General features: G+C 37.8%; 1 protein-coding gene across 1 annotated transcript in view; it reads right to left on the bottom strand.

The window, feature by feature from the left end:
* ZC3H6 (zinc finger CCCH-type containing 6) overlaps positions 1–13,806 on the bottom strand; it is a 62,770-nt gene extending 48,964 nt beyond the window's left edge. The window contains exon 1 of the mRNA XM_032410476.1: positions 13,375–13,806. Within this exon, the coding sequence (XP_032266367.1) occupies positions 13,375–13,406 (32 nt within the window). The 5' untranslated portion in view covers positions 13,407–13,806. The remainder of the gene's footprint in view (positions 1–13,374) is intronic.
* Between the last annotated feature and the right edge of the window lie 285 nt (positions 13,807–14,091).

Below are 14,091 nucleotides of genomic sequence, written 5' to 3'. Positions count from 1 at the left end.
CAGGGTCCCAGACAAGTTGATAAAGTAGTGGTGCAATTTAGTTGGAATGTAAATTGGTGCATCCACTGTGGAAAAGAGTATGTAGGGTCCTCAAAAAAACTAAATATAGAAATACAATCCAGTAATTCCACTACTGGGTATTTACTCAAAGAAAATGAAAACAGTAATTTGAAAAGATATATGTACCCCTATGTTTATTGCAGCATTATTTAAAATAGACAAGATATGGAAGCAACCTACGTGTCCATCACTAGATGAATAAAGAAGATGTATATACACTGATATATATATGTGTGTGTGTGTGATATGTGATATGTGTGTATACACACACACACACTGGAATATTACACATAATACATGTGAGACATATATATATACACAGTGGAATATTATGTGAGATACACACATACACATACACACACACACACACACACACAGTGGAATATTAATCAGCCCTAAAAAGAGAGTAAGATCTTGCCACTTGTGATAACAGGGATGGGCATAGAGGGTATTATGCTAAGTGAAATAAGTCAGACAAAAACAAATACCATATGATTTCACTTACATGCAGAATCTAAAAAATAAAACAAGCGAGCAAACAAAAAAACAGAAACAGATTCATAAATACAGAGAAAAAACTGGTGAGTGCTAGAGTGGAGGGGCTTAAAGGAAAGGGCAAAATAAGTGAAGTGGATTAAAAGGTACAAACTTCCAGTTATAAAATAAATAAGTCATGGGAATGAAAAGTACAGCATAGAGCATATAGTCAATAATGTATAACAACATTCTATGGTGACAGATGGTGACTACACTTATTGTGATGAGCACTGAGTAATGTATAGAATTGTTGAATTACTATGTTGTACACTAATCTAACATTGTATGTCAACTGTACTTAAATAAAAAAATTTTAGAAATATATATTATCCCACTGCTTTCTGGCCTCCAGGATTTCTGATGACTGTTTAATTCTATTTAAAAATCACTTATGTGACTTGGGAAAAAAAAAGTGGTGCAGTTTAGGTTAACAGCTTTCGTAGGATGAAAGCCTCCACACCAAAGTCAGAAGAGGCAAAGAAAAGAGAGGAATGCTGGAAGTAATGAAAACTGCTATGTTATCACTAAGGTTTGCCGTTCAATAAAAACAAAAGGGAGCTAAGCACCAATATCCAGAAAAGAGAGTCAAATACTAATGAAGTAGTTGGCTGCCAGAACAGCAATTTTCACCTAAAGTTGAAGAGGACCCAAACCAAAATCAAACAAACACCTTATTTAATAAGGACCCAGGATTCTGGCAAAGTGAACTCACCTGAACCTGTAAATTAAAGTGAGAATGTTAAACAAGAACAATAACCAAACTTGTGGCATGTTAAAACAGATTACTTAAAGAGGCATCGTAGTAAAGTAGAAGAACAAAAGCTTTTAGAGCCAGAAAGATCTGGGTTCAGATTCTGCTTCCCATTCATATATTACCTATACTAACTTGAACCAATTATCTTGCCCCCTAATATTCAGTTGCCTTATCTACAGATAGGATCAATCAATCTACCATCACAAAGTTGTTTAAGGATTGAGATAAAGTTAGGTAATTACTTAGCACTGTTCATAATAGCCCTCAACTGGTTTCCTTTTCTCTTGTGATTTACCTGAAATACATGCATTTTAATAGAATGGGTATGGAAGATGACAGATACTTTCATAGAAATTGGGAAAGGTTACAAATCCCAAAAGCATGGATTCCAGGGGGAAATTTCCTTTATTTTCCTTCAGAGAATAACAATGAAAAATTATTTCAAACAAGTAAAAGCAGAAAAGAAACTGTGGTAGACCAAATCTGGAGTCTGTTCCTGAGGCTGTTTCTCCTTTATCCTATCATTAAGCAATACTTAGCTTAATCAGTCTGTGTGAAAGCCTCCCATATTTCCAAAGTCTCCTGGACACAAGAAAAAACAAGATGGAGTATAATACCTAGGGTTCATAGTGATTATGGTGACAACAGATATTCATGATGATCCAAAGTAATTAAGAAAAAGATAAATCAGTAATTGTCTAGTTAGTAAGAGGCGAAAGTATGCCACATATTTTATTTACAAAGAGATCCTTTGAAAATATTTATAATAAAATTAGTTTCTGCTAATATCTATTGATGCTAAATTCCCTGCCCAGTGCCAGACAGAAGAGGCATTGCTGTATATTTATCTAGGGAAATGAAGAATTTTTAAATATATCCTTGAGCCTGTATGTTTGACATCATGAAAGAAAACCATATCACTCCTCAAACATCCTTTATGCCATAAGCAGAGACAGAATATTATGGGAATAAAACAACATTGTGTATTAGCTTGCCAAAGGTTTTTTTGAGACTACATTTTTAAAATAATTTTTTTATATTTCACTTACTATCTTGGTTATCTCACTAAGCTAAAACTCATTTACTTTCATTCCCTTTCAATTTATCCTCTTGACTTAGGCTCTCCAGTATAGGCTGGAGAAACTAGAAACTCAATAGAAACAAATCTCAGCAAATAAAGTAAACAGAATTTGAAAGCTAGAAAATAATCTTCTAGGTGTCATGACATCAGAACAAAAGTTGAAAAAGTTTTGTTGGATGAATGTATAGTGAACTGGGTAAAATTGCCTACGACCCAGTAATATTCAAAAAAATCCCATTTGGTCTGTTAACGTTCCTAATACGCCAAATTACTTGCTATCATATTACCTACGATATGAGGTACCAGGGCTCCAGGTTTCAGGGAGTGTTGTCAGAGTACATTTTTTTTTTTAAAGACATGCCAAGGGACGCCTGGGTGGCTCAGTCGTTAAGCGTCTGCCTTCGGCTCAGGTCATGATCCCAGGGTCCTGGGATCGAGCCCCGCATCGGGCTCCCTGCTCTGCCGGAAGCCTGTTTCTCCCTCTCCCCCTCCCCCTGCTTGTGCTCTCTCTCTCGCTGTGTCTCTGTCAAATAAATAAAAAACCTTTAAAAATAAATAAATAAATAAATAAAAGACATGCCAAAATTAGGCTTTGGCCTCAGTATCCAGCTAAAGCATGTTTCTCCATTCTGCCTTGGCCTGCTTCAAGTCATTTCTGCATCCCTGAGTATGACATGACTGGAAATTACATGATCCTTAGGTAAGTTACTATTATATCTAATCAGCATAATAGGTCATATGTATTAAAAAAGCCATGTCATCTGAATTTACTATTAGTATCTGAATATCCATTTTCAGGTATAACTTACAACAAGAATTTCCCTGTGCTTTATATATTGAAATTTTATCAATTAGATGAAGTACAAATGTACATTAATGTAAGAGAAAAATGTGCAATTAGTGATTATGAAAACCATTTTATGTACAAAAGAAACTAACAATCCTCAAATAGCCAAGTAAAAAACTGGAGTAATAATATTGAGAGTAATTTAGCTATTGATTTTAAGGAAGAATATTATACACTGTTTGAGCTGACAAATGATTATAAAAATTTAAATGAAAAATACAAGACAGGGGCACCTCGGTGGCTAAGATGGTTAAGCATCTGCCTTTGACTCAGGTCATGATCCCAGAGTCTTGGGATAGAGCCCTGCATAGGGCTCCCTGCTCGGCGGGGAGCCTGCTTCTCCCTGTCCTTCTACTGCTCCCCTTGCTTGTGCTCTCTTGCTCTGTCAAATAAATAAAATCTTAAAAAAAAAAATACAAAACAGAAAAATAGAAATTATGTCATGATTCTAACTTTATTCATTTATTTGGCATTCTAACATTCATAACACTACACATAATAACTTCTAAAGAATATTTTCAATTATTTAATCCCATGAATCTTTCAAGAAAAAATCCTATTTGAGAATTCACATTTTTTTTTTTTTAAATTTATTTATTTGACAGAGAGAGAGAGAGCGAGAGAGGGAACACAAGCCGGGGGAGTGGGAGAGGGAGAAGCAGGCTTCCCGTGGAGCAGGGAGCCTGATGCGGGCCTCGATCCCAGGACCCCGGGATCATGACCTGAGCCGAAGGCAGACGCTTAACGACTGAGCCACCCAGGCGCCCGAGAATTCACATCTTTTGTAGATGAATTAAAAACAGAATGTTAGCTTTGTTACCTCCAAATTTCATGAGAAAAAAACTCTAAAGTTATGTGTAATGTAATCAATCATCTTTGCTCCAGATATTTTAAAAAAAATTATAAAGGAAAATGTTAGAGGAAAAAAAAGTTCCCCCAACTATCTTGTGTTCCACTAATCTCATTTGAAGGTGACCCTCTACTCAGTACCAATAATGTGCATTGTAGCAATTATAGCAGTAATTTAGCAATAGGCAGTGTTGAGAAATTATTACTTCACGTCCTATTTTTAAAAATAGACCACTAAAATTTCTAATAATAAATTATAATAACTTGAGGGATATTTCAGATTTATTCACATATTCCAGAAATTTAATCTATGATGATGATATTAACTTTAGTCTAAGATTTGGTCAAATGTTGGTTTTCACACTTGGATATCTGTAATTTTTTAAAAATGTATGTTTGGTACGATATGTATATACAGCCAAAATATGTATGAATTTCTTACATAAATGCATTATTCACTTCCATTTTTGTTTGCTTACATAAAACATAATTTTAAAATAGACTCCTATGTATGCCAAGGATGTAGAAAAGAAATCAACCCACAAGCTCCTTTATGAGCCAAAGAGTAGCCTTTGTAAAGAACTCAAACCCCACACACAAAGAACCAGTGATCTAATATTTTATCGTCAACTGCCAGTCATCAAGAAAAATTCAAGCAAAAGAGGTTGGCTCTTTTGATCTCTATGCATCTTCAATAAATTCTCCTAATAGGTTAAAACCCATATACAATAGAAGAATTCTTGTTTTCCATAGCTAAAAATATGCAGACGTAGCTAGATTTAACTGATTTCATACTCTTTTAAAAATATGTGAAAATTAGTATTCTTTATACATTCAATTTTTAATTGTTTTAGGATTTAGAAAAACTGTCATATAAGATGAATTTATAATAAAGTAGGCTGAAATTGCCTGGGATCAAGTAATATCCAAAAGAAAAAAAAAAAAAAACAACAACCCTGGGGCACCTGGGTGGCTCAGTTGTTAAGCGTCTGCCTTCGGCTCAGGTCATGATCCCAGGGTCCTGGGACTGAGCCCCATATCGGCCTCCCTGCTCGGCGGGAAGCCTGCTTCTCCCTCTCCCACTCCCCCTGCTTGTGTTCCCTCTCTCTCTGTGTCTCTGTCAAATAAATAAATAAAATCTTTAAAAAAAAAAAAAAGAAAGAAAGAAAAAAACCCAAACCCTCTTATGGATCCAATATCCCAATCCAGCATCTGGTGTCAGATTTACTACCATCATGAGGCAACGGTGGCAAGGGAAAGAGTATGAAATCAAATGCTATGAGACATAGACTGTGGTAAATAGTTATTTACCCTCTAAATCTGTTTCCTAAACTATAAAGTGAAGATATTGATAACTGTTCTGTCTACATGAATCAAATGAATTAAAGTATGTGAATTATAAATAGCAATATATGTAAAATATTGAGTATCACGAGTTCTAAATCTAGGTTCTTTTGTTCTATCACTTTTAAAAATACATTGTTAATGATTTTCACATGGTTTTATAATTTTAATGATAGATTAACTTAGGATTCCCTTTAAACACTCCTTGGGACTTGCTTTGGTTATTTGCCACTCAAAAATGTGGGTATGACTTATGAAAGCTGAAGTATTACAAGAGTTCATTTGAAGTAGTAATGTTAAGCCATGAACTCACATTAAAAACAACGCAAAGCATGGGGTGCCTGGGTGGCTTAGTCGGTTAAGTGTATGACTCCATCTCAGCTCAGATCTTGGTCTCAGGGTTATGAGTTCAAGCCCTGAATTGGGCCCCACACTGGGTGTGGAGCCTACTCAAAAAAAAAAAAAAAAAAAAAGGAGAGGGCAAAAGAAAATAAATATAAAGCTATTTTACATTAGAGGAAGGTTGTTCTTTGCCAAGAGTAATAATAATCTGCTGAAACGGCTTTTGCAAAGGTCATCCAATGACAGCTATCTGGGTTGGTACATGGCATCAGCAGTCAAGCAACACCTTCCAGGACCCAAACACCTCAAAAAAGATACTAGAAATAGTATCTCCTCAGAACAGTATCACCTCAGAAAGTTCAACCATAAAATCAAAATAAGATGAATAAGACGAGGAAGTCAGATACACATGACCAAGTAAAAGATGACTAAGTTTAAGATATTAACATGCAATGAAAAGAAATGTACCTATCAGAAAGTAGGGCTGATTAGCTATAGAAATGATGAAGAAGGAAAGGTAGAGAGACAAATGTGGCCAGTGCCCATGTAAGCACTGCCCAGGAGAGGGGATATCCTGTAAGGCTGATGCAAGTAACTGCTTGGCAGATACATTATGAAGATGGAAATATCACTTTATCAGAGCCTGACGCCATTTAAAATTCCAGTCATTTACAATCAACTCCCTCATTCTAATCCCATGCTCCTGTTCATTAGGCAATTTTTGATAATTTTGTTTTCCATATAACATTCTACATGGAGAGAATACCCTCCCTGATGCAAATATCTAATCCTCATTTTACATGACTGAATTGGTATTCTGATACACACACACACACACACACACACACATTCTCTTGTGTTAGGGATGTCTATCCTCGAATAAAAATGCAGGCTCTAGAATCAGATTACTTGAATTCCCACTGATGTACTCTGCGACCTTGGGAAATTCATCAATCTCTTAGTGTCTATTTCCTCATTTGTAAAATGAGGGCTGCTGCGTAGGGCTGTCATGAAGATTAAATGCAATAATTCATGTAAAGCACTTAAAACAGCAGCATGTAAATGTTAGCCACTGTTATTACTTTTTAGCATGAATTAACACCTTCACGTCTGATCAGCTCTGAGGCTGATCTTTTTCCGAATCTGAAAAACTGAAGCAAGGCCACTGGGGGCACTGATGCACAAAAGAATACTGGGACAGCCCTAGACTGACTGGAGGCTTGACCTGGTAAATTCAAGGCCACCCATCTCTGTTTTTGGAAACCAGATCACCCACCTGTCCAGGTGAAAACCTGACTTCATCGCATAACAAAGGGTCACAAATTCAAATGCCTACATGATCAGGCAAGTCACCTAATGAGCAGACATCAGGTGCTGAGTTTGCAAAGAAAGTATCAGTGAAAAGACTGGGGGATAAAGAACACAAGTCAAGTCTAACGGCATTCAAACGTAAATATTTTTAAACATCCTGTCAGGCAAACTATAATATGTACAGATTTTAGGTGTGAAGGCCAGCTGCTTGCAAGCCCTGAAGCACTCTTTCATTCATGCTTTTACCGGCCCTAATTTAGGATATCCTGTGGCCAATTTCCAACCCTTTCCTTTATCTGCTCTGTGATCATCCCTTCTTTGGAAACTTTCTCCTCCCTTGGCTTCCAGAAAACTTCTGTCTTCCTTACTGTCTACTACACATACCTGGGTGATCTCATCATTTTGACTAACATCTTTGCTAAAAACTCTCAGATCTTTATCTCCAGTTCTATCAACTCTAAGAAATATCTCATGAATTTTTGCCTTTTGTCTGCTTTCTTATTGCCAATGCTTTTGATCAGGTCCTCATTACCCAATTTCTAGTCTTTTACAGTAGCTCTGACTCATTCCTTTCTTTCATATGCCATATCCATCAGCAAATCCTATTGGTTCTATCTCCAAACCATATCCAAAATCCAACCATTTTCTCCTCACTGACCTAAAACCATCATCACTTGTCACTTAAATTACCATAAGCAACTTCCTTTTTACCATTCCTTTACCACAGCATGACCCTGCTTCTCCTCTGTTCAAATCCTCCAGTGGCTCCTTTACCACTCAGAGTGAAACCCAAGTTCTTTAAAATGGCTTTACAAGGCCCTACACAATCGCCCCTGTTGCCCATCTAACTTCATCTCTTACTTCTCTCCCCCTTGCTCACTGTTTTCTCTAGCCACACTGCTCCCTTGTTCTTTCCTTAATTACACTAGGCTCATTCCGGGTTCTAGGCTTTTTTCACCTTTTGTTCCCTTTATCTAAAATGCTTTTCCCCCAGACATACTGGGCCTGGATTGCTCTCTTATTCCAGGGCTTACTCAAATGTTACCTTTTCAGTTAAATGTTTCCCTAAACACCTATTTAAAATGGAAATACCCTCCCTGTACCCATAGGATACCCCACCTCCCTTTCCACTTTATCAGCATTGAACACATTTGTTTTTCATGTTTATTGTCTCTTTCTCCAAAGAACATGTAAGCTCCATTAGGTAAAGGGTTTTTTTCTTTACTGCTGTCTTCCCCAAGTCCAAAACAATATATATTAAATATTAGGTACTTAATATTTGATGAAAATTATTGAAAGTTCCCTAAATTGTCTTCCTTCTACTGCTCTCCCTTTCTGTAGTCTGCCTCCTCCTAGCCCCTAGGTATCATGCCAAAAAATGGCATGATCATGAGTTTGAGCCCCACGTTGGGTACAGAGATTACTTAAGTAAGTAAGTAAGTAAGTAAATAAATAAATAAATAAGCAAACTTTAAAAAAATAACTTCGATGAGCTCTTTACATCATTCAGGGTCAGATCCCTAATTCACTGAAGCCTTTTCCTCATTCCCCAAAATATGTTGTACACGCTTTACACACTAACATTTTTATCATCTCTGAACCCACCATGCCAGTTCGCTTCTTCATGCTTTTCATATATTTGACTCTGCTTGGCCAAACTTTTACTCATCCTTCAGATGTAGCTAATTCCATGATGCCTCCCTGAAGCCCCCATCTATGCCACTACGGCAATCAATTTATACCTTTATTATAGGACTAATGCTATAACTATGTATTTACCAGTCTGTTTCTCCTACTACATTATAAGATCCCAGAGAGCAAGTTCAGTGATATTGTATTCAAATTTGTTTCCCCAGTGCTTAACACTATATACTTGGCACAGAAATCTGCTGAATGAAAATTTAATCAATGAAAATTTAAAGTAAATGAAATAGTTTGTTCACGAAGGGCTAGGAAAAGAAAAATGTCTTAAGAGTCAAAGTGCTTTCCAACATCAAACCTGAACGTGACATATAACTTGAGTTTTTTATATTTGCTAAAGAAAAGCTCATTTTGATAGTTTTAACAATAAATTAGTAGATTCAGGAGAAAATAAACTAATGATAGAATTTAAGTTTTGCAAGATGAAAGAGTTCCAAAGATTGGTTGTACAACAATGTGAAGGTACTTAACACTACTGAACTGTCCACTTACAAATGGTTAAGATGTAAATTTTACATGTGTATTTTACCACAATTAAAAATAATTAGTAGCTTAGTGGGGGGGGGGGGCATTTGCTCAAGTATACATATTAATTTACAAACCAGGTATTTTATAGAACATTAAGTGAACTCTAACATGAAATAAGGCATTTGCAATTTTTTTAATTAAAATTACTGACTTTAACTAAAGTAGGAGGGGAGAATGAATATCACCTAGTTCAACTACCTTATTTCACAAATAAGAAAAATAATCATGGAAAATAAAAAAATGTTAACTAAGAGGAAAAACCAGGATCAAAACCCAGGTTTTACTGAGAATGCAGAGATCTCTTAATTGTACCACATTACAATCCCAAACAATTTAGAAAGTAAAAGCTAGAACTTATTGTATTCCATCCCCATACAAAGATAATGAAGAGGAAAAATAATACTACAGGCAGGAGTTTGCATACCTAGGCTCTATCTAGCCTCTATCTGTGGGATCTCGTAAACAAGTTACTGAGCACTGTAATACTATACCACCTCATGGGATTAATGTGAGAATCAAATGAAAACCCTGTTACAAATGGAAAGTGTAATCATTGTCTCCATCATCAATCCCTTCAGATTCTCCAGTGTAGTCTCTTAGCAATGTTTTAATCATTATGTGTGGGGGGATACAGAGCAGAGAGAGAATATAAACTACTATAATTCTGACTAGTTGGAGTTTTGTTCTTGTTTTACATGAGGAAGGAAAGTGGGGGAGAGGAGGGAAAGAAGGTAGGAAGGTTGTTCATAATGGGCAAAGAAAACCTCTTCCCAAAAGAAAGTATTATACATAGCTCTTATCAATTAAAGACTCTCAGAATCACAAGCTCTTATATTACTCATGTTAAAATTATCATTTTTCCCAGTACAGATCCTGTAAAACTTTTCACTTTCAGCATATTTCAGAAAATTATGTAATAGTTACTTAGGTATATATTTATCTTTCCTACTCTACTGTACGTGTCCAAACAGGGACTCATAGTATTTAGCCTTTAAAAGTTGTTTCTGTATTGTTTTAACTGGGTCAACATCCAGTGAAATATAAAGGTAGGTGGCTGAAGTTTTGCCTAAGAGAACTGGATGAAAGGGAAGAATTGAATGAAAAGACAAGAATTTTATCTCCCTTTGTCCTCCCCCAACTCCTTCTCCACCTCTAATCTTGATTTCTCAGATCCTATGCAGAAGGCCTCTACTAATATTCTATATATCCACAAATTTTTGCATATTGTTACACTAGTAACACGTATAAAAATACCGTGTTTTCACTCCAGGCATGAAAATATTTAAAGAAAAGTACATCAAATCGGTATTTTTTAAAAAAGCAACCTCATTTGGCAAACAAATCTTGTGCAAAATGTTCACCATATAAAACATGTGCAAGAAACTACCATTTTTTAAAAGAAAAAAAAATTGTGCCTTCTGTGAATTTCCATTTCCATTTAAAATCTCATTCTGATGTAAATTATAATAGTAATATCTTAATTTGTATAAAGCAGTTGTAAATAAAAATCATATATTCAACTTTTTCCCTTGTACTCACAATATGCCTTAACTTTCAAAAACGTTAGAAAAAGGATATCCCTGAAACAATGCCTACCTCCAAATACCGGAATTCATATATCTTCTCCAATAATTCGTGGAAACTTGTACTACAGTATAGAATAGCTATAATATGGAAGCACCAAATATTTCGGGATTCCACAGACTAGTCCACTTTTCCCCACATTTCTTAAGAATCACCTGGGCAGGCTATTAAAAATAGATTACCACAATCCTCCCCTAGAGATTCTGATTCAGTTGCTCTGGGCAAGACAAAAATCTTTATTCCTTAAAGTGATTTTGATGATTAGCTAAGATTGTAAAACATTAATCTAGTACAGTGGTTCTCAATTTGGCACATATCAGAATTACCTGAGGAGCTTTAAAAATTTTTTTAAACCCAGGCTGAAGCTCAGACTGATAGAAATGAAATCAACACTTTTTAAAAAGCTTCCCAGAGGAGGCTGAAAAACACTGACCTTTTAAGAACTTGAAAAATTCTTGTAGAACCCTCTTATCAATAAAGAAACTAGGCTTGCTCAAGTTCACAAAGCTAAGTGGTAGCAAAGCTGTAGCTAGACCATTTCCTGACTCCAATCCACTTTGTTTTCTGATGTAGTTGTTTATTTTCCATATAGGTTGACAAAAAAAATGTGTGAGAAAGTTAAACCATCTTCTTGCCTCAAAAGAATACTGTCATTTAACAACTGAAAAAGTTAAAATGAAGCTTACCTTTTTGTTTCAATAATTGCTAGTAAATGTTTTCTTAGTCCTAATATAAAACAAAAAAGACTAAATATCACTATTATTTAATCTTTAGTTCTTAGTACTAAGCTGTTAATAAATCTTACAAAAACTTCTTTAAAATTTTAACTTCTAATTCAATATTTTAAAATTCCAAATTCTTTCTAAAGTCGGGCATCACAGTTCCTAACTGGCAAAGTTATTTCAATACCTGAATTTGGTGACAAGGTTTCTTCATTACACTGAATACACAATTCTACATATTGAAGCTGCTTTCTGAACAGAGAACACATTTCCTTCTTACATACAAAACAATGAACTTTAGGCTGCATTAGCAAAACCCAGTCATTGGTTTGTCCACAGATATTCAGAGTGGGAAATTCAGAATGGGAAATTTCTCAAAATTTAGTTAACCCATTCCAAGAATTCTGTCATTTTAGTGACAAAATAATGTAAAATAATCATGAAAAATCTGTCAAGTGCAAGCTTATATTGCCATAATTTTTAAGTGTTTTTTACTTTCTAAAAATTACTGTATGTTTAATTGACTTGTCTTCTGGTGATCTACTTTCATCACTAGGATATCAAAGTTGTTGAGATATTTTTAACACTCTCTAGGTTGCCAAATGTTTAGATATTTCAAATTTCAGTGATGTTTGTTATTTCTGCTTGTGGGGTTATTAAAAAAAAAAAAAAAAGTGTGTGGAATGCTTCATCAAAAGCATATCACATTACTCCACAGGTAAAACTTACGCAATCTGTATCTAGTTTAGAGTACAATGTATACTTTTGATTACTTCTATTTACAAAGGAATAATTGCCAGGTTCCATATTTTTAAATATTCTAAATAAGAATCAGATGCAACAGATTTTATTGCAGTAATTTAATGAACTAAAGCCCTCTCTTTCTGTTTTTACAATCAAGGTAGATAGCAATGTAAATTTAAAAACTAACCAAAACTTAAGTATGCTATTTGCGCTTTTTAAAATATGAAAATACCCCCAAAGCACTAAAAGGAACCAAGAATGTGCCCTTAAAGCAAAAATAAAACATCAGAATCTCCGTTAAGTGTTCGAATTATATACAGTATTTAGAAAATGCAGTTAGAGGGGATAATCACCACGGAGTTTTTACTTCAGGAGAAAGCTGTGCTACACTAAGGTCTGCATAGCCTCAGTCTTTTGTGTTAACATTTTTAATTTGAAACTCTTTCAAATTCTGAGGAGTAAGACTATAAATACATGGCCTTGGGGGGTTGTTTAAAATTTTCCTTAAAAAAAAAAAGTTTATTTTTAGGAGTGTGCTAGGGCAGTAGTCAAATAGAACACCAGCTATTACAAATTCCGGGCTGGTCCCATCTGGAAGTGCACGGCGGGCCCTGGGCTGGGAGAGGCTTCGTTTCCGCCCAGGCTGGACCGCAGCACCGAGCCAGCACGCGGGAGGCGCCGGGCGCAGACCGAGCGGCAGACGGAGCCGCCCGGGGGCGGGGGGCTCGCACGTGCCGGCCGGGGGCGGGGCCGGCCGGAAAGGACCCCGGCGCGGGGAGGCGGGCGCGGCCGGGCCGACCTCCCCCGCGGCCGCCAGCCTGGGCTTTACATAAGGGCGCACGTCATGGAACTGATGGAGCCACACAGAGACGTCTAAGTCATGCAGGAGGCGCGCGGCCCCGGCCCGCTCCCGCCGCCCCAAGACCCCTCCTCTCATCCGACAGAAAGACAGACAAGAAGGGTTCCCGACCTGTCGTGCCCTGCATGTTCAGAGTCTGTCATGTTTGGTCAAGAACGGGGCGGGGCTGGAGGACAGGTCTGCGAGGCCGGCGGCGGCGGGGCGCGGGGAGGACCCCTGCGCCGCCTGCGGGTACCTGCTCCCGGCCGCCGCCGAGAGGTGACGAAGTGGTAAAAACTCACGGTTACTAGTGAGCGACACAGACACAGACTTTCCAGTCTATTAACAACCACGCCAGAGAGATGGGGCTCTAACTGCAAACACTGGGCAACGGCCCCGCGCTGCCGGCGCTGCCGCTTTAGTCTCTATTCGCCGCCGGTGGCTGAGGCTTGGGAGCGGGCGGGCGGGCGGCGTGCAGCGACGCGGGGATTTGGACACTGGCCGTAACGGTGATTTCTCCTCACCAACATGGCGGCACCCGAGACAGGCTGCTCGATAAAATGGCGCCTGCCGCAACACCTAGCCCGGGACTAAAGGGCAGGAGAGATTCCTCCGCGTGCCGCGGCCCTTGCCCGGCCCGCTGGGGCCGAGCGCGTTGGCCATTGGAGGAGGCAGCCCGTCAATCACCCCAAGGGGCGGGTCCCCATTCTTCTCTGTGAAGCGGCGGAGGCGGCAGCCAGCTGGCGGCGCCGGGCGGCGCCTCGGTAGCACTGGGCGGGGGAGGAGGCCTGCGAGCCCCATGCTGTTGATCCGCGCCTCAAGGCCCAGCTCGTGCTGGCTCACTGGGAA

This window comes from Phoca vitulina, unplaced genomic scaffold (assembly GCF_004348235.1).
Source record: "Phoca vitulina isolate PV1807 unplaced genomic scaffold, GSC_HSeal_1.0 scaffold12, whole genome shotgun sequence".
NCBI classification, from domain to species: domain Eukaryota; kingdom Metazoa; phylum Chordata; class Mammalia; order Carnivora; family Phocidae; genus Phoca; species Phoca vitulina.
This window is presented reverse-complemented; position numbering and strand designations above follow the sequence as displayed.